Here is a 22463-nt window from a genome sequence, read left to right as displayed (position 1 = left end):
ATACTCTATGCATTCTGTGTGTAGCCCTGCACAGAAATTCAAATTCTTCTCAGCTGTTGAGGAAGCTGGAGTCTACTTGGTTTCCAACTTGGTCCCAAAATTGTGAGGTAAATTCCAATTTACAGTCTTGATTACTAGTCATTCAAAGGGTAAAAGAGTCACAGCTTGCCTTGTAGGCTCCCAGATAGAATTCATTTTCTACTGGCAATTGAAGGATCTAGATTTCGATACAGCATAAAATTAAGTCAAGTAAGATCACAAAACAAGACTAGAAAAAGTTTCACTGAGGGGTTGTCAGTGCCGATTAAAATGCTTAACACATCTCTACTTGGGTTTCACATTGTTTGAATAATTATTACTAAGACTTGCAACCTATTTTTTGTACATTTTCATTCAGTATAATTCAGCTAAAGGTACTAAGCTAATGACCAAGAACAGTGCCACACCTTTGACTAAAGGCAGGAACATCAAATCTTTACTTTCTGTCAGAAAGGAACTCTGAGGTTGTTAGAACTTTGAACCATTACTTTTGCCAGGTAGGTTCTGTTACAAGTACAGTTTTTGACTAAGGATGAAATCAGAGGCCTCTACTTCTCAAAGCAGCGATATCAGAAGCAGAGTGCTGAACAGTAATATCTAGAAGCCGCCTAAACTTCAAAGTTCTTTCAGAAAGCTCTCCCCACAATCAGGTCCTCTCACACACCGGTTTATTACACACTCCCACCTAGCAGTTCTTCATTGCTTACAAATATTTCCAAAGTATATCATCTCAGTTACACATCACGACACACACAGACAACAAAAAAATGAATGAACACCGGTAGGTTTTAATGCCATTGAATTTTCTAAGCAATCTACCAAATACACCAAAAATTTTATTATGTGTTACCCTGCTGAGATATTCAGCCACTCTTCGACATATCTTTTTAGCACATTGTTAGAACATAACTATCTTTAAACACCTTCAGAAAAATGGGCCAAGCAAGTGCTTCTAAGTTTCCACAGTATTGCAGACATCTATGCCACCAATTGCACAAACCCATCCAAACCAGCTTTGGAACACCACTGAAAACTCAGGCCAGCTTGATTAATTTCAAGCCTAATATTTTAATGACACTGGTAAGGTACGTTATGTGTGTGAACTGCAATGAAGCATTAGCTTTGCTGTTGGGAATAAATGCATTTCCAAAAGTCAAACCTAGTCTTCCAATACTCTGGGCATGTACCACAGGCAGACAGAAAACCCCAGGCTACCTCCCACAGTGAAGTGACCTGAGTTGTCAAAACAATTTTGACTGCTCTGCTGCTACCTGTTACTACAGCACTCACATGCAGAGCCTTCAAACAACACAGCGGTTCAGAGAGAACAATTTCAGGTCTGTGGCATCCAGAAAGTTACTATGATACATCTTAATCACTTATCTGTACAACAGTACAGTTTTCTGCACCTGAATTTGTGTCACTCAGAGATGGAAACAGCAGCGACACTGCCAGAAAGCGGCTAAACTTAAGAATCTGAAGGTAAAAACCTTGCCTCCACTCTTCATGAATTATAATACCTTTTTATTGGGCTTTCCTTGAGCTGGATACCCAATACATTAGATAATTCTGTGACTGAACAGCAGTAGTCCTTTATCTTGCTTAGTGTTTCCCTTCTTTTAGTAGTACATTTTCTTAGTTTTCATTTGTATTGTATCCACAAACATTTTGGAAACTCCAAACATTAAATCTTATGCTTTCCACAATTGGACTAACCTGTAGAATTTAAAGATACTTGAGCAGAGGACAGCTTACTTTTATCAAAGCTCAAGATGTGAATTACTAATCTTCCCCTCCTTTCCTACCTCCCTCACCAGTGATTTTGGGTGTTCAGTTTACCTAAGTGGTAGATTTTCACAAAGTACTATATGCTTCCTGTTATGTAAAATAAATATTGAAAGGATTTCAGCAGGCAACACCACAGACATTCAAAAGTGGCACTGTTAGGAAAAAACACATGCTCTGCATATGCAGCCACAGAGGAGGAAACTTATCACCAAAAAAGTGGATCCATTTTTCCATACCTTAAGCAATCTGAAATCTAAACAATATACAAATATTTTATATTTTTAATGTTTTTATTCCAATCAAAATACAAATACAAGCATTCGAAAATATACAAAAATAAAAAAGGACATTTTCTACATCTTGAAAAAGCAGATCAAACCTACTTCTATATGTACAATTCTTTCTGTGGGAAGTCCTAATCAGCAGACTTTTTTCTGTTCTCTTCTGAGCATTCTATGCCAAATCCCCTCTCCCAAAATCCAGCCACATTGAAGACTACAAGCAACAATTCAAAAAGCTAACACATTGTTAATGTCCCTGAACAGATTACAGAAAAAAACATTTCTCACAGGTAATAAACCTGTAGGTGATAATATATTTTGCTAATGACTTTAGGGCAAATTACATCCTGATGGGTAGTTTGCAATTCAAGCTTTCTGCAGTTTGTTGATATATAACTTGGGTAACAGAGTTGGACTACATTTTTAAGTTATTTTTACAAATTCAAAAAACCAATTATAGCTTTGTTGATAGCATTCTTCCTTCCTCCCTCCTTCCCCCAAAGTTTTAACTCTTCACACAAAAATGTATCTGCAAATAAGAATAAAAAGCCATAGAAAAGGTCTGAACCCAAAATAATTGTTTTTTACATCACCTGCCAAAATAACAGGGACTGAAATGACCACCTCCTCAACACCACCTTGTACTAATGAATGCAGAGGAAGCATTGTCACAATAGTTTTGAACCACTCTATAATGTATATCCTCATATTTTTGGTATGAAATTTTCCTCAGTAATATTGATCAAATTATCTCAAGAGGTACAGTTCATTCACGGAATCGTCTGTCATTCCACGTGTTTTAATGTTTGGCCAAGACACTGTTTTCTTTTCATGTTTTGAGAGATGAGGTTTTTTGGAGCTGCAGTAACGTAAGGATAAGGAGAGGCAACGTTCATGGAAAGAGGTAGCTGATTAAACTGACATTGTGGGAACACATATTTTTGGGGGACAGAAGCCCTACTTTAGGTCTCAAATACAGCAGGTAAGCTTTAAAGTTTAAAACAGATGCTCAGTTTACATGAATGTGCTCAGTTCCTAAAAGAAAAGCAAGGTGACAGTGGTGCAAAGATAGCTCCCAAGAAACAGGTTCTCTCCAACCTTTTTCCTTGCCATTCCTTCAGTTGTCAACTTCAACCACATCATATAACAGAAAGCTGCTTAGCAAGAGAACAGCTAATATCTGCTTCTACAGCATCCAGAACACAGGCACCTAAGCCATAATGTTCTAGCTGCTACCTAGCTAGAAGATTAACAAGCTAGAAACATTTAATTTACCTCGCCCTATTGTGGATAGGTATCTCATTAACTTTTACTACGATGGAGACAAATGCAGGTTGAATACAGGTTTAACAATGACCTCCTGCCTGCAGCACACTTCACTATGCTAGCTTTCAATTCTGCTGCTTCTACAGCTTTGACTCGTGCCTCTAAAAAATCCAAACATCTGCAGAGGAACACACTAACGCCACGGAAGTCATGTTCAGTATGACATACCCATTCTTCTCAACATTTTGTCTTCAGGTCATCTAATGAAAATCATGATTCTGTACTCACGTGTACATGTACTTAGAGAATAAACGAGCCATTTAATTTTCTCCAGCAAATTTTAGACCCCAACCTATTTTCTGCTGTCTTAAAATATTTCAGGATTGCCCTGTGAGCTCATTTCAGCACTAATACATTATATACATTTTTTTTTACTTCCTAAATATTTATGTTTTAGTCCGCAGCAAAACTTATTTCTCTGGAAAGATCCTGAGCACATTTTTTTAACCATTACCCCACACTCACAAGATTTCATGTGGGATAATGTTAGCACTGGTAACATCAGGATATTCTCCACTTACTTCACACTACTGGTTAAGGTTAAAGGGCAGTGCTGAAAAGTCCTTGAAGTTGACTGAAGTCTTTGTTTTCTTGCTAAGACATAAGAACACATCCCAGGCAGTTTTACTGCAAACTGAGAAGAAAGCAAGGAATGTATTTATTACCAAGCAAGATAAACTCTTTAAAATAGGAGTCATATTTGGAAAAATGGCTAAATAGCAACTGACAGGTATGATGTAGCTTCACATAAGACACTTACAGAAAGTTCTGTCTTGTCTAGTCATCTACTTCCTCCAACCAAGTTTCATATAGACCTAACTGTAAAACCAAAACCAGCATGCACATCAACAGGCAGAATCAATAGAAAATAAAAAGGTTTTGATGTAAGGCAATTGCTTCACTTTTAACAAAATGGAAAGACACACAGCATACTTTATGAAACAGCCAGTCAGTATTTGAGAGGTAGTCTAGTTGTTCATTTGACTGGGAGAGGTAGAGCTAGTTGAGAAATCAATAGCTAAGGCCAGTCAAAATGATTCCCAGGTTTTCTAAGCTGTGAAAAAATGACTCTCAGCCCGAGACTATTAATGTCACAAGGGATTCAGCTGTCTTGCTCATATTAGTCACTTTTACATAGGTCAAGTTATTGTAAAAATATCCATCCAGGGAGAGAATGGTCCAAGAAATAGCCAGGGAAAAAGCTTAGCTACATTTTGGCATGTGTCAACCAATTAATCTAGTTTATGCATCTTACGACTAAAGCTAAAAGGCTCTCCTCTTTTGGCAGGTTGATATAACTACAAAACCAAATACATGCCCAAGACTAGAAGCAGGTTAGGTCTCAAACTCCTTGTGGTTTACCTATATGAAATTCTCCATGCAATTTCTTCCCACAGGAAAAAACACCAATTATTTTAGAGATGAAAGCCAACGAGACATATGGGTCATCAAGTCAACAGGTAATAAAAGCCTTGTTAAAGACGTCTGGGTACAGAATCATACATAATGCTCCCTTGGATTGATGTAGACTCTTCCAGGTCCTGAGTTTTGTGGGTATCTGCTGCTCCAGTTTTTGTAGTAAGTTTGCTGATAAACAGGATACATAGGCTGAAGACCTTCTTGTTCCTCTGGCTCTTCAGCCTCGTAAGTAAGTTGCCTTCCATTCACAGCTTTCTAAATACACATAAGAATCAATGAGTTTCATACTTCATGTATAGAACCTGCAATTCCTTTTCTTGTTAAAACTTTAAGCAAAATAAAAGATGCATGATCTCCAAAACAGTCCTATGAATAAAGAAACATGAACTTAAAAATTCTAATCACTAACAGACATGAAAGAAGCATTAGTAACTATTCAGAGTTAAGCTGAACCTTTTGTTTCAGAATTTAAAGCTCAATGAATCTAATGAGCAAATCACCAATTATGAAAATGTCTGTCAGCAATTATGAAAATGTCTGTCAGCAACTCCTGTGCTTTGTTATGTTACTCAACAAAAAAATCAAAGCTGTAGTGTTTAAATCTTTAAATTAGTCAGTGAAACTACTACAGGGTATTAAAATGGTATCGTCACTTTTCACTTCATGAACAGCAAACCCATACCTCGAACAGTTATTGACCAGGATGGACAAATATTTTTTTGCTAATGAAAAACATCTTTATAAGCTTATTTTAAGGAACAAAATGAAATCAAAGCTTCATTTAGAAATTCAAGCCATTTTATTATTTACCATGTGCTGCAAGTTTCCAGCATCTTTCTCTCTGTACTGGCTTTGCAAAGCAAAATGTTCTTTCTGAAAGAAGAAAAGTTACAGTGGAAACAAGTCAAGATTCAACACTGCAGAAGAGGTTTGGTTTATACAAAAATACTAGTCATCACAAAATACACTCTGCCTTGGGAAGTGTCTTAACTGACAACCATTTAGAATCCTTTTTATAAACCAGTGGCTGGTGGAAAAGAAGATCAGGGTCAGTCAGGGTAGCCTGTTCCACCTGTGTCCCCTCTCCCAACTTCTTGTCCCCCTCCCAACCTCCTGTGCACACCCCCAGTCCACTTGCTGGTAGAGCAGTACAAGAAGCAGAAAAGCCCCTGATGGTGTGTGAGCACTGCTCAGCAGCAACAAACATCCCTGACTCACCAACACCGTTATTTGCACAAATCCAAAACCCAGTCCCAAAACAGCTACTGCAAAGAAAATCAACTCCTCCCCAGCCAAACCACCCACTGTAGGAGATGAGGTTCAAGACCACGTAAGGAATCTGGAGGTGCACAAGTTCATGGGATCTGATGAGATACATCTGCAGGTTCTGAGGAAACTGGTGCAGGAAGTGACTAAACCATTATCCATGATATTTGAGAAGTCATGGCAGTCCAGTGAAGTTCCACTGACTTGGAAAGAGGAAATAAACCCTCAATTTTTAAAAAGGGAAACAAAGATGATCTGGGGAACTATAGGCCAGTCAGTCACACTTCAGTGCCCAGTAAGACGAAGGAGCAGATTCTCCTGAAAACTATGCTAAGGCACATGGAAAATAAGGAGGTGATTGGCAACAGCCAACATGGCTTCACGAAGGGCACACTGTGCCTGACAAATTTGGTGTCTGTCTATGACAGGGTTATAGTGTTGGTGGATGAAGGAAGAGCAACTGATGTCATCTACCTGGACACGTGCAAAGCATTTGATGCCGTCTTGCATGACATCCCTGTCTCTAAACTGAGAGCCATGGATGTGATGGATGGACCATGTGGTGGATAAAAAATTGGCTGGATGGTCACACTCGAAGAATTGTGGTCAAGGGCTCAATGTCCAAGTGGGAACCAGTGATAAGTGTCATTCCTCAGTGCTTGACAACAGGTCTGGCGCAGTTTAACATCTTTGCTGGCAACATGGACACTGGGATTGAGTGCAGCCTCACCAAGTTTGCTGATGGCATCAAGCTGTGTGGTGTGGTTGACATGCTGGGGGAAAGAGATGCCATCCAGAGGGACCTTGGCAGGCTTGAGAGGTGGGACTGCACAAACCTCATTAAGTTCAACAAGGCCAAGTGCAAGTTCCTGCACCTGAGCCAGAGCACAAACATGGGCTGGGTGGAGAATGGATTGAGAGCAGCCCTGAGGAGGACTTGGGGATGTTGGTGGATGAGAAGTTCCTTAATGCAGATGACTTGAAATCTCCCTTCTTTCATTTTTTTTTTCACCATTATGAAGGAGCAACTTTATGAGTGAAATGGCTTATTTCCAAATATCCAGATAATCACCAACTGTCTGAGAAACTGGCCAATCTTAATCACACCAAGCAATGTTAACTGAGAATTATGATTTAGGATACATTTTATACTACGGTATCATCACTCCTAATTAAGTTCTTCCCCTTATGCCACACTTAGTAAAGGGGCACAACAGGATCAAGTGACAACTTTTGCACAATTTTATAATTTTTGTTTTGTAATTCCTTCTTTTCCCAGCAGTCCCACAGTGGTAGCAACGACACAAAGTAGCTAAGTTGCTGGTCTTAGGGCAGAATCCCTATGCAACAAGTATTCATACAGGTAGGTAATATTTGCAGGGGCTCTCACCTGAAAAAATTATTTTGAAAAGAACCCAATCTCAGTAATGTTTCTCCTTCTTTTCTCCTCCTTTCCCATAGCCTTTTACTTTTCCACATTTGTTTAGTTCAAGTTTTGAAGCAGCTTTGAGTTATTCAACTTTTAATATGACCCCCAAAATGCATTGTAAAATTACTTTAAAAATCATCTAATATTTTCTATCTTCTCCACTTCTCCAAAAGTTATTTTTCACCATCTTCACAGGTTTATTACTCCAAATTTTGTTTGTCAAACTTCTTGTCTTGTAATTCCATTTCAAAGTCACGCTGCTTTTGCTTCTCAAGTCTTGAAATGCAATCTGCAGACCAATTCTGAGAATATGTGATTTACCACTTAACAGGATTGGTAAATCCTCTTACTGGTCTTTCATATCTGAGCTAAGAGCATGAATTTACCACACAAGAAGGCAAAACACACATGGGGAACAAGAACCATCCCCATCTTCACCAAAGGCTAATGTTCTGTGAGAAAACATGTTCTGTCTACCAACAGTGGACTTAGACATGATTAAGACAAACACTGGAAAGCAGAAGAGCAAATTCCAGTTAGTTCATTTATTCAGTTAAAGCTAGAGACAAAGGAAATCATCTCACATGGCATGAAAAGACACCACCTTTGCTAGAGAATAAAGTTGCACATTTTACAGCCATGAAGCAAGTGATAAAACCAAAATCATCAGGTTCTGTCAAACAAAACTGGTGTTGAGCTACACTCTTTCTATGTAGGGAGAGATAGTGTATCTGGGGTTCTGTGCTGATACTTAACAGTAGTTTGCATTGCCTTACCTTTACATTTTGCAGAGTTTCATAAAAACACTGTTTTACTCTAAGCATGCTCCTTCTCAAACAGTCCTTCAAAACCCTAAACCAATTATCTCACCAACAATTCCATCTTGTTTCTGTTTTCATCAAGGAAGAGGTATTTTCATCTGCATGAAGAGCATTAGGAAAAGAACTAGAAGAGTGAAAGAGAACCACAATCTATAAATGAATCAATATTGTGCTAGGTTTAAGAGTACTGCAGATGATGTTTTCCAATTTGATTCAGAAATATTGTCATTTGGTAAATGGTGTTATATGCTTTTAACGATGCTAAGACAATTTCACCATTTTCTTTCCTGTTTTGAATAGGAACAGAAATACTACTGGTAAAGAGCTTTAGCATTTGACCTGTTTGTGTGGTTAAATAAGTGAGGCATTCTTCCAAGCTGCAAGTCTAAAATCAGTCTTTCTCATGGCCAGAACTACCTACTGGGCTGTACTTCCCTTCATCCACTCTTATTTTCTGTTGCTACAGAAGAGCCCTGTTAAATTCTGAGTCCTTCAAGAACTCTGAATGTTGCATTGCATTATGCAAAACAATGTTTCTTTTTCCTTTTACCTTCAGAAGCACCTGTCAAGCTAGTAATAGCTTCAGTTCTTTCCCATTGTCAAAGACTACCCATCTCAGTCACGTTTCAAGGCAAGCAAAGAAGTTTTGCTTCTTAGCAATATATCCTTTGAAACAGTGAATCTAATGATTCCAAGGACTGCCTGAATTAGTACACCCTCTCCTACTGCTTTTTTAAATATTACGCAACAGAAAAAAATCCTCTTTAAGCCACTGGAATTCTTCCATTGCTCAACTTCTTGATTTGCCTCAAAAATTCAGTTGCCAAGCAGAGATTCCTCTCTCACTAAGGACGTAACCTTCAGGCTGCTCACTGCTCTTTCATATTACATGCAATAAATGGTTCTGAGTAACAGAGTGGCATTTCCATGACAATGATTATTAAAAGAACACCCAGACAAAGTAGCTTTGTTGCTAAAAAAGGTGATAAAAGATGAACCAACAGTCTTCACAGTAAATTTAACTATAATGCTATTTTTTCTGTGTTCTATTTAATATTCCCGTGTTTTTGACTTTTGCCTCACTCTTTTATAGCCTCGGTGAACCAGTTCTTCTCAGTTCTGAAGTGATTCACACGAACATATGAATTGGTACTTGCAAATACCAGTGCAGAGAAACTATGAGTACTCAGTTTCACAGTATTTTTGCACCTTTGTGCAGCCTATTATTTCCACTCAGACTGAACCGAACATCTATTGCTGCCGACAACGCAGTGACACTCTCCCTACAGGTGTTTTCAGTGTAACCAGAAGCTTACACCTGAACTCCCCAGTGAGAGGTTCACCAGTATGCTTCTCATATATGGTAGATAATGCAGTTTCAGCAGCATTTGGAACATGAGTTCTGTGGTTAGTATATACATTCAATCACACAGGACAAGACAGGCTGCTAATTAATCTGTTTCTTGTACCTCTTTACAGCTATCCAAGTGTTGGCTTGGTACACCAAAACAAGGCAACCAATCACTTCTTAGCTAAAGCCAGTATTTTAACATTCATTTCTGTTAGATAAAGCAGAAGCTTTTGCTTCAAGCTAACAGAGCACATGTGATCATAGGTAGTATCAGCTGGGAAGACCCAGCCTTCAGCTCCAGTTCTTTTCAGTTTTGGAGTTCCACAGAGAGAGAAAGACAGGTACACTAACAATGTTATGCCAACATCCATTATTTTTAAATAAAGCATAGTTAACATCTGGCCTGAAGAACTAGATCTTTCTTCTTCCTCTCCCAAAACAGCTTAAAATGAGGAAAATGAATATTCAATTCAGTCTGTTTAGGATTTTTTTCTCTATTCACAAAATACAGTTACATAAAACATTTTACTATTTCTTAGTTTTTAAGTATTCACTTACAGAAGCTACAGTAAGCACAACCAAGAAAGAATTCAAAGGCTGCAGAGTTCCAAAGAGGAAAACAATAAAGTACAGACTTTATGAGTAGATCTGTAAAGGATAAATAATTGCATTTTGTTGTCATTTTCCCATCTAGAAGCACTACTGATGCACAAGTAACACAACAGTCCATATCTTTTCATTCTATAAGACAATCTTTTACAAATACTTAAAGCATAGGATTGCACTAGCAGAGGCAGGATTCATCAAAAATTGCATTTGTTGCATACCGTAGTGACAGAAGAAATAGCTACTACATAGTTAGCACAAGATGCCCAACCTGAGCACAGAAAAGCACTGGTTCTCTTGTGTCATCTTAGGTGTTGTACCACCTCCTAAGCAAGATGACAAAAACCTACTACACTTTATGGCAACAAAATGTTTTCTACCTTCATAATGTTATAATCATTGGGCTGCTACTAAAAGTAGCAATGGACCTTAGAAGAGTTTCTTGCTTCACTCAGCAATAATATACACAAGTATTACTCACTGTAATATTTGCAACACATGGTATTGATTTCATGCATTCCTTTCATGAGAAAGAGGAAATCTTTTATCAGCAACTGATATTTGTGAGCTTTAGTAACCATCAATCACACAAAGAAAATCTGCAGGAATATTTTGGCATTAAGAATGCCATCAAAATCCTTCTTGAAGGTAGGGGATGATTTTTTTCCTTCTATCAAAAAAGACCTCTATGGGTCCTTACAACAGCAAAGCTACACCAGAGTATTGGAAAAATGGTATTTGTTATAAACAAATGATTGTCTGAACTACCTCAGTCTTATAATTCAGCACGACAGTGGTTGGAATTACGTTATTTATACAATGTACTGAGGATAGAACAAAAATCGCACTAAAAACATTTACAATTTATTTCTTACAGGTACTAATAGGTGATGGAAGTTTTCTTCAGTGTAAGCAGAAATCTAAAAAATCAGACCGACTGATTTAGAGAGAGAGAGAAGAGAGAGAGAGAGAGAGAGAGAGAGAGAGAGAGAGAGAGAGAGAGAGAGAGAAAAGACACTTTAGAGGCTGTGGTCAGGATTCACGAGTTTTCATGAATAGACTGATTTATTTTAGGAAATATAATAATCAATGATGTTAGCTGAAGCCATCTCCCATGAACAGATCTCTTCTATGCTGCCTAGTGCAAGAAATGCCTTCCACATTCACCTGGAGCTTCACAGTCCAGTCCAGCTCAAAGCCATGCTGGAACAAAGAAGGGTAGTCCTATCCTTCCTTGTCCCCCACTTAGTTAAACTGTCTCATATGTTAGAATTAGCTTTCCAGTGTATCACCCCTATGATCCTGTTTGATCAGACTACACCCACACAAACACTAGACATTGGTAAGGAACTTTTTTGCCTATTGCTGTCTTGCTTGGACAGCGTTACTTTAGATGACATGAAATTATCCCTGAAAGCATATTAGAAATTCAAGTACTTGTCTCAGATTTAGTACAGGATCTTTTGCTGCTGATAAATGCAAGGAAAAAAAAAGGATAAAAATAGAATTTACATAATTGCAAGCATTTCAAAGTGATTTAGTGATCTTCACCGGGAATCAAACCCATACTTTGGTAAATTAGCAATGCCAAAGCCCAAATTCCAATATAACCCTACCACTCAAATATTAACAGCTTGAAAGAATGTCAGTTGTTACAAGCAAGGAAGGTGATGATGAAGTCACTTTTTAAGTTTACCAAATATATTCCCCCCCCATGAAGACTGTTTTATATTCTATGTATATTCTCTTAATCACCACGGAATTTCAACTATAGATTTTTCTACTTCAAAAGGAGATGTGTCTGTCAAATGTTGTTAGGGATACAAAAATGATCTGTCTACCTGCTTCCTGACCTTTAAGGATGACTTTGACACCAAGAATAAGAGATTCAGATATCATACATGTGGAGAAACAGCTTGGCTGCAAAACAACTAAAAGGATCCATACATTACCCAGAAAGCAGATTCAGATTAAATTAAACATAATAAAACAAAGTTAACACTTTCCCTACCTCGGTTTAAGCTGTATATAACCACTTACTCACCTGAAGCATAGCTTCTTTCTGTGGGGCTGAGAATGCTCGCTCCTCACATGAAGATGGTTTGTGAGTGGGTGGAAGGTCGATCCTGTAGTAAAGAAATCAAATATGACATGTCATGTTTGTGAAGTCCAACTGAATGGTCAGATATTATTTAACTGCCAACTCACCCAACACTCAGTATTCAGGGACACACACCTTTCAGTCACCAATGACACACGTGAAATATTGTAATGTAACACATCCACCACTGGCAATCATTCAGCCACACACTTTCTGTAGAAAAGCACCACCTATAATTCACTCTTTACCCTATAAGAGGTTAAGTAGACTGAACCTCTCCCCATACACTCCAGCTAAGTAGGGTTAGGAACTACTGTTATCTATCATGTTTTCTAGGTTATGAGATACAGCTTGAGCAACATTTTTAACTACAGCCTTTCTTTAAAAAGCCTTTAAGAAAGCCTTACTATGCATTATTGCATGCAAGACTTTTTCCATTGTAACCTTCTCAGTGAAAGCAAATGATTCTAAAAGAATTTAAATGTTTAAGACTGTTCATATAAATACGTTTCAGCTACAGAATCTAAGACAAACAAACAAGAAAACAGATTTTCTAACCATGTTAGAAATTAATCAGAAGTAAACACTTGACTTATCTTGCTAGCTCAATGCAAACAAGGAAACTTATTTTATGCTAAGGGCTCTAAGTTATTTAATTCTATTCCCCATTAAGTATATATACAGACATGACAGATATTTTCATTTCTCATTAAATGTTCACTGTATATTGCATGTGCAAAAATACTTGTATTTAAAGATATTTAAAGATATTTAAAGCCATCTTCACTGTTTATGCATGTTCCAAACAGGATCTAAACATCATCCACTTTAACTGATAAAATATTTTCAGACTTTTTTTTGTTTGCTTCTTTTTTGTTTGACCATTTGGATGCTCAAAAAAGTAAATCACCTGTACGCACCAGAGACTTGAAGAAACAACTAGAAAGCACATTAAGTCACTCATTTCTAAGTAGATCTGTGGGTGATTTTACACATATATTAGAATAAATCTTAGTAGGTCTTCCCTTCTGCAAAGCATGGTCAATCTGCTTTCAAATTAGACCCACAGGTACAACAAACTAGTAGTCTGTGGCATCAGTCAAGATGGAACTCTCCCCTGCCCTTCAGTTAAATCTATAAATTTTCTTTCAAAAAAAACCCCTTCATGTTTTCTACTCTGAAAATACAGCCTTGAAATCATGACAGCTGAATAGCTATTAAGTAAACCCAGACGTTTACATTCCTATATAGAACAAATGCTTTCTATGCATTACTTTCCATTGAACAAAAAAAAAAAAATTCCAACACATACTCACACTTTGTCAAGATAGGATGGCCTTTTTTTCCTCGGGGTCAGCAGCACTGTCACAAAGATGGTAATGATAAAAAGAGCAAGGACTGCCCCAATCACAGCCCCTGCTACAGCAACAGAAGATGTCTGCTTAAATGGCACATCTGCAATGTGATAGCACAGATTACACCTTTAAGAAGTTCACACACTTTCAATACTCAGATAAGCTACTTCAGCTTGTTCAGTTGCTCTGAGAAATGTTTCTTCCTTGTACACCAAATAGAAAGCCTTGTCCTGCACTAGCACTCTTGCAGTTCTGGCTCCACTCACTAAGTTAAAAAACTGGTTGAATTAAGACAGTTAATGAAATCATAACCTGATTTCGAAAGTGTCATTGACTACTTTTAATAAAGCAGCTGCATGCTTTTATTTTCCATTTCAAGGCAAGATGATGTTACAGAACACATGCTTTGCACTTTCATGAGCTAACAAGGTTTTCATTCAAAAACCTAGACAACTATGGCTTTATTAGGAATCTTTCTTTAAAGACATCAAAATCTGCAGAAAGCAAAAAGGAAAACATAAAATCAGGAGAAAAAAAGATATACTACTAGGAGCAATGAACATGCAAACTTACTAACTACTTGGCTTGTACTTATAAAACCAACCACTAAGACCACCTATCATCTCTAGGACTTCACACTTCAAGCTACAAGAAAGTAATTTTCATAAATAAATTTTAATAAGGAGGAAAGGAAAAAAAAAGTGTCTTTTTCCTTCTAAAGCATTTTTGTTTGACCTTAGCATTGTCAAATCCGACGTTTAACAACTCTCATACTGAATTAACACACTTGTCAGTCTTTAAAGGTCACTCCTTTCACTATGCTTGGAATTGAATGTTTTAAGTCTCAAAACTGAAAAACCCGCTAGTACTTTGATTTAAAATCATCAAGCCCAGTTATTTCAAACTTGGATCAGCAGGCTCATCAAAAAGTTGCACAATTGGAAGAGCTCATATTAGATACACTAAAACTCTTACCTGTAAAATATAGATAGCATACATTAAATAATGCTCTGATCTACATTGAATACTGAATCAGAAAGGGTGGTAGCAAAGAATTTGAAAATTAACACAGTTCTATACCTCAACATATTTCTAAAGCAATTTACTTCAGCTATTTTCGAAACAAGACATGACCATCCTCTATTTAATCTCTTACCAGAGGAAATTTTGAGAGCCTCTTCAGCTGTATGCTCTATTCACAGGTAAAAAAAACCCCTTGAAATATTCAATATGTTCTATCAATAACTCAAAATTCTAATGTTGTTCTGCCTGTACGCTGAAAAGCTGGACAGAATAATCTCTCATTAAAAAAACAAAACCCAAAACATTTAACTTGGAATCTAATAAAGAGATTCCTGTCCTCTCACTGCATATGAAAGATGTGATAGGAATACCCTGGGATCACACTCATAAAGGTATGTTTGAGTATTTATTAAGCTTGAATAAAACTGAAATAAGATTTTTTTTGTGACTTCCTTAAAGTTACGGGATAAAGTCATGGAGTACCAACTTGCAGAAGCTAATTCACTCCACAAGATTAATTAACATACCGCCTTCAGTGATCATTGTTCTAGTTTACATAATGGCTTTCTTGGCATAAGCTCCATTTGTGTCAGATACCAGGCTGAACACCATGAAACCATCCTGGTTTTGCTGCGAGAGACTCAATTTCTTCTCAGCAGCTGGTACAGTGCTGTGTTTTGGATTCAGCATGACAACAATGTTGATAACACACTCCTGTTTTTGTTTGTGCTGGACTTTTTTTTTGTGTGTGTGTGTTTCAGAGGAGGTACACAAAAGAAAACTGAGAGGGAGCATAGCTAGGACCGGTGACCCAAACTGCCCAGTATGTAAACAAGTGAAGTTCCCCAGAAGGGAGGCCACTCTGGGTTCAGGGAGGGGATCTGGCATTGGTCAGCAGGTGGGGAGCAACAGTATTGCACACCACTTGTTTGTTTGGGTTTCTTTCCCCTTTTTGATTATCATAATTATTTCCTATTATAATTTTAATATTTTACCTTGTTTTCAAATAGCAAATTGTTCTTATCTCAACACACAAGTTCTACTTTTGATTTTTCTCTCCATTTGACCAGGGTGGTCGGGAGAGAGGGGAGGTGAGTGAGCACTGGTGTGGTGCTTAGTTGCCAGCTGGGTTTAAACCACAACAGAAACATAAATCCTAGTTTCTTCTGAGGAATGGGCATATGAATCAGTGGAAGACCCACCTAAGCACTGCCTTTTAATTGGCTTAGGTTTAGTTTATACTGGGTACCCACTTCTTTAAGTGAGAAAAATCACAAGTAACTAATATATGCTGTTAGGTCCAGAATTCATGAAGAGGCTTTCGTCTTGTGATTACACCAGAAGAGTTTCTTGACTGTTTCATACTAACTTCACAGTGTCTTTTTTTCTGGTAAATTCTGTTCTAATGTTGAAACACCATAGAGCATTATACTTTCAATCAAACTCCAGAAATTGAATCTCATTTTGCGTGAGACAACAACGACCCATTTGCTTCTGACCACCAGTAAAAATAGTGATATCCCACAGCAAGAGTAACAACACACAGGAACTGAAGTGGAATTACCACAGGGCACACTGAATTTACTTTCTTATTTTGCTTTGGCAAAAATGGAGGCACAAAAATTTCATCAGCCCAACCAAGAAAACGATTAGAAACCCAGACTACCATGCCAAGGTGAAGAAGCTAGAGAGCACCTAAGATCCATGGTGCAGCATTTTAACTACCAGTTGGTCAGAAATAGATGGGAATTGATTCACTCCAAGAAATACAGTTAAAGCAGAGCTACAGCAACCAAAAACAAAAGAATGAAAAAAAATGTTGGGTTTTTTTTTAAAGCAGGCAGTTCCTAGATAGTGGATCAGCTATGCTTTAAGTGAAATTGTTTGGCAGCAACTATCCCCAGTTATCATTCTCTTATCTTCTTAAAATAGTTCCTGAAGACACTTGTTTTATAAGCTTAGGGTCTACAAGGGGAAGTGCTAAAAAGCCCATCTTAAACAGTTTAAACACTTCAGTTCATTCTATCCAGCCTCTGGGTTTACTGTGCTTTTCTGTCTTCAATTTTTAAGAACATACCTTTGAAACATTTTTGAACACTACCTATGTTCCAGAATGTAACAAAAAGTTTATTCACACAACAGCCATTTGTACTTACAATCAATTCTTTTTACAGCAGACATAATGTACAAAACATTGCAACACGCGTAAGCCCTACCTGTATTATCAACTTCAATTCCAGAACATTTCAACTTCTTAACCCATAGGAATTAAACATATATATATTTTAAAAGTCAAAGCAAAAAAAATCCACAGAGACAAAAGCAAGATATCCCATGTGGAAAACTGGTTTATGGTTATGTTTATTTCAAAGTAACACCATCTTTTAAAGATGATATATCAAGTATTTTTATTTGAAGAGAGGTAAATCTCTTTATTCCAGAAATAATTTGGATCAGAACCTCCTGCTAGAAATTTAACTCCTTTCCTTGTGTTTGCACTCAAACTACAGATAACCACTTGCTATCGTTCTTGAGACTTTGGTCAATCGTGTATTAGTACTCCATTAATCCAAACACAAACTTAAGTTGTTTAGGGATGCTTTTCCATTGGAATTTCAAATAAAGCTGTTGTCTTAATCTTTTTTGAAGACATGCAGTCATATGCAATCACAGTGTATCGTCTACAACGCTCAATACAACTATGTTCATGAAGCTCTAAATGCTGTAAAGCTACCAAACATCGTGAGGCTAGAAAAGAACTTCCAACACGAATGCTCATGAAAGCAGCTGTAATAATGCAGCCTATTTCACCTCAAAGGTAGCAGAGACTTTTCCCTTTTCAGGTTCCAAATACTAATAGCCTTATCAGCTTCAATTTCCTTAAGCTAAACACTTAAAAATGGCACTTCAAAAGATCTACTATTCTAAGTATGAATTTATCTTTGCTCTGTAATTCCTCTAAAGTTTTTTCATTCCTCCTAAATAATCAGCAGATTTAGTCTGGTGAATCTGCTCAAGACAAAGTAGAACTACTTCAGATGTCAAACAAGATGTCCTACATATAATGGATACAATGTCATTGGAAAGAACAAGAACATGTTGTTAAATCAGTATTGATTACTTGCAGGGAAAACAAATCCACTGCAGTACAGAGACTGCACAAGTCATCAGAATTCCTGTTTCATAGATTCTGTAGTTGCATCACTGGAGAGTGTGTTTTCAACAAATGAAGTAGCAGTGCAAGTGTCCACTTCCCTACTAATAATCTGAAACTAGCTACCCTCTTCAAAGCAAGCATTGTAACTTATTCGGAAGCAGCGTAAAACCGCTGTTTTAACCTCCGGTCATAAAAACTCTTAACGTTTTTTGGCACCTGGGAAAATAAGAAAATTCACATTAGCCTCCAGCTTCGGAATCTCTATTATTCTCCTTAGTTGCGTCCAATTCTCCAGCTTTCAAATTCAACAGTAAGATTCCCACATAGCCTCCGGAACAGGTCTCAGAAACTGCACCCTGTGTACTTGCAAAGAGCACCTTGTATGCGTTAATGAGTTTTGACATCCTGCCAATTACAGGCCTAACAAAATACCTTACTGTATGTATATACAGACACTAGAATAAGCTTTAGAAATCAATGACTATAAAAAAATAACTTTTCATCTTATTCAAATACAAGCCTTTGACCTGTTTACAGTTACTCCTCAAAATTTTGTTCATAAGTTAGTTTCAGTGCAACGACTTAACTTTTAAGTATATAGTTACAAGAAGGCTCATTGAAATGCTAAGAGGTATTCGTTTTTATTCAGAAAAAAACCCTAAAAAATAAAGCTTTAATTCTGCTGTAACTCATTTTAATTGGTAAAGTATTTGCTATATAGAAGCATTAAGTTTACCATGGATACTACCTACACTGGAATAATTCAAAGCCCCAAAAGATTATATTTCCTCATTGACTTAGGTAAACTTCTTTTTAAATCAGAGAACCAAGACAGCCACTTTTTATTCTTAAACAATATTGAATGGGAACTTTAATTTAGCCTTTTTTTTTTTTTACCTCTGACATAGAGCAATATAAGCACTCTGCATTAAAACTCCAATTTTAAACAGTAGTACAGCATTGGGAAAAAAAAGCAGCTCAAATACATTTTCCCCAGATTCAGTATTTCATTGTGTCAAGTTACAATATAAAAACCTTCAAAAAAAAAAAAATCATTTTCAAAAAGTTTATTCCTCCTCTCTTGTGTGAGTATAAACAATCTGCAAGTGACCAGCCAATGAAATGAACTGCAGATACAGGTTTAGTTTTCAGTGGTTACTACACATACCACTCCCTCCGAGATATTACCGCGCCATCTAAGTGAGAAACAAAGTCCTCATCATCGTATAATTCACCAGCCATAAAATTCAATCCATATGTTCCACCTTCATAGTAATCCATTCGTCTTTCATAACGTTCCTGGTACCTGTTAGTATTGTCTATATTGTTCAACTCAGGTTTTTCAGGGTCTTCTAAATAATCTTTAGATATTATGTTCATTGGATGATTTATTTCTTTTTTTATACTGTCAGGGTAAGAATCCACATCATCTGACTGAAGAACATCTATTTGAGACTCTTTTTGCATATCTGACGGTGGAATGTAGCTCTTAGCAAAGTAGTCACCACGGAACGTCTTTCTTCTCCTACAGCAGAGAATTGCACCCACAACACTGAGAAGTGAGAGTAAAAGAAGCCCACCCACCACAGAACCGATGATGGTACCCCAAGAGTCGTCCTGCATTGTTGGCAAGGTTGATGTTGGGAAATCTATTATTCTAGGCTGTGTTGCTAAACCTGTGATGCCATCAGTCGAAGGATGCCAGGGAACCGTGGGCAGCCGAGTGGTAGTAGTAGGAGGATCTAATGAAAAAGAGCAAAGAAGTAGACAAGACACAGAAAAGGCACAGAATGTCAATGCAAGCTAAATCAGTTAAGGGTTTATAAGAAAGCAAAGTTGATGGGTATGTTCTACAAGAATAGTTTTTCATTCTCAAGTTCATGGCACTACAAGAAGTCTAACATTTTCCACAGGCTTTGAACTAGCTTCATTAAATACGGTTTTGAGCTATGCTGCAGAAGGATAGAAAGTACGGGGAGTAAACAAAATAAAAATCATCTTCAAGTAGACACTCTGCCCTCCTCAAAGTAAGGAGATACAGGTTTTCTGCTCAGATGTTGACTGTTCATTCGTTATTTACCTCCTTCGTGGAGGAAAAACCCAAGCAGTCCTCTAACTTTCCATCCAGCAGTTAGGAATACTCGATCAAATCAACTGATTATGCCACAGAGTCAATTATTCCACATTAAATTCCCACTTCAGAAATGGTTCAGGGCACTAAGTATAAGAATGAAAAACTATGAGTTGTGTGTTCAGTCAGCAACGCATGAACTACTGATTTTAAGCTAATCTCTCCAAAAACATTTATTTCATTAATACAACTTACTCAGCCTCACCTTGGGATTAGTGAAAGAAGCATAGTTAAAAATGGCACGTATTAATCTCAAAGTAACACTTATGTTGAGCAAGGAGCCTTGAGGTTTTTAAAATAACAATAAAAAACCCAGAACATTTCAAGTAAAAATTATTTCTATGCATTCCTCTTGAAAGCAATTTGATGCCTCATACACAAAGAAATTTCCATATTCATTCCTCAATATAAAATACCAATTGATTTCATGTCAGGTTATGTACGTAAACAAGAGACTGCCAGCTACCACACTTGTCCAGCACGTGGCTTTTTCCTTTGTTCTTTAGGTCTACTGGAGATGTATGCATCTGTGTTTACAGATCTGTATTGCTGACAAGGTTCCAAGTGATGGGCTGATGACACCAAGAAAGCCTCCTGAGATTATACCAGTCAATCACAATGTTTTATGCAACTCCAGTTCTTATTTCTGTGCCACACTGAAAAAAACCTACTTTCTGCCTTGCCCAATGCAAGCTAATTATTTTAAAAATCAATAAAGCAACACTAAACATGTTATAGCTTGAACCTTTTAGAGAGAATATTACATGGACAGCAAAGTAGCTCATTATACCAATGTTATTTATTTAAATGCCCATAAGCAAGAATCATGGAACTACTACTACCACCATATTAGAGGCACCCTAGATTTAACACCACAAGAAGTAAACCAGATAGAACTAGAGATCTGTCAGGCTTCCAATTATTTGACAAATCACAAATAGCCATAAATATGATTTTTCATCTTACTACTCAGAGACAGACATACAATTCTCTCATAGCAGACAGAATCATCACATTTGTCATGATCACTACACATCTTCAGACTGCATCTCACTGCTTAATGCAATATTGTAAGCTTCATACAATAAGTAAAATTTTATACAGGTTTTCAAAATGCATAATTATATTACTTGCTATGTAAAAGTGATGATTTGTTAGGGAGCTATACGTAAATGAAATTAATTTGACAGAAGACAGAAAATCGAACAAGAAGGATGCACTACCAAAATGAACAAGAGGAATTCAGATTATGATTTTAGTAAAAACCGATTTAAAGTAAGTTTGATAATTTAACAAAGAAGTAGAGATTAAGGAATCCAAGTTTACCAGGCTTCCATGTCCCACACATCCATAAATCCAGAAGATAAACTCAAACTCCACTTCCTTGAAAAGGTATTTGCTTTAGACACAAGATTTTTTAGCTCTATTTATACTTTTTTTTTTAATTGGTTTTGCAATTGCTCATTTATTTCCCTCTGATAGTGAGGTTTTAAGTCCCATCTTCCACATGCACAAGTATGTAGTACTTGCATCCTGGCAAATCTAATCATCACATATGTGAAGTAAGCACAGTGGTAATTACACTGAATATATTAAAAAAAATGCAACAAACAAACAGTGTTTTACAAAAGCTTTTCCTTAACTTCTGATTCATCCACCAGTTTTCAGGTTGTCCAGCTGCATTATCTAAAAGAACTAATTAGCACATTAATCTTAAATTAATTGCAAATGCATGCTAAATTAAGCATTTGTTTTTATGTATTCCTAGAATATACATAACCATGATACCTGTACTGCCTGTGTCCATACCTCTTACTGTTTGAAGAATGACAAAATAAAGTTGTCCCTTCTTCTTTAAAAGGCCAATTACAACTAAGAACAAGTGAAGTTTTCTGATGTCACCCGAAGCTTTTTAAATGTAAAACTTAAGTCGGTTTTTTTTCCACTTCCTGTACCAAGCAGGTTTCCCAAACAGAGAACAACACTGAGATCAGCAGTGACAAAGTTTTTATGTCTACTCCATAATATCTTGCTTGCAAATCATAACTCAAATGCTATCTCCAAATCAAGAAAATGCCACTCTTGTCCTTTGGTATGAAAGACAATACTCTTTCATATCAGAAAGCTGTTTAATTATAATACTTCACGTAATCACCAATACATGTTTGAATTCTGAATGTTTTTTACATAACATTGAGAACAAAATTTTCATTTTAATTGTTTCATATGGCACGTGATTCAAAAGCAACAATTTCCCACATTTTACTTAGGACCCAACGTTTAACAGCTTTCACTGATGCAGGCTCTTGCTGCTGCACAAACTACAACATACTAAAATGTCCATGCAGGTCAGGGAGCTAAAAGTGGCAT

General features: G+C 37.0%; 1 protein-coding gene across 9 annotated transcripts in view; it reads right to left on the bottom strand.

Annotated features, from left to right (window-relative positions):
* NECTIN3 (nectin cell adhesion molecule 3) overlaps positions 1 to 22463 on the bottom strand; it is an 86141-nt gene that overhangs the window by 26135 nt on the left and 37543 nt on the right. For 3 of the 9 annotated variants that reach the window (XM_017807915.1, XM_017807918.1, XM_017807921.1), the window contains one exon: positions 16639 to 19704. In XM_017807915.1, coding sequence (XP_017663404.1) covers positions 19121 to 19704 — 584 coding nt within the window. In that variant the 3' untranslated portion in view covers positions 16639 to 19120. Of the gene's footprint in view, positions 1 to 2098; positions 5109 to 5663; positions 5727 to 11239; positions 11264 to 12370; positions 12453 to 13743; positions 13883 to 16638; positions 19705 to 22463 lie in introns of those variants that run through there. The other 6 variants (XM_017807917.1, XM_017807919.1, XM_017807920.1 and 3 more) reach the window with 6 other exon arrangements.

This window comes from Lepidothrix coronata, unplaced genomic scaffold (genome assembly GCF_001604755.1).
Source record: "Lepidothrix coronata isolate B3197 unplaced genomic scaffold, Lepidothrix_coronata-1.0 Scaffold21, whole genome shotgun sequence".
NCBI classification, from domain to species: Eukaryota; Metazoa; Chordata; class Aves; order Passeriformes; family Pipridae; genus Lepidothrix; species Lepidothrix coronata.
The sequence above is the reverse complement of the archived record's forward strand: the minus strand, read 5'-3'. Positions and strand labels throughout refer to the sequence as shown.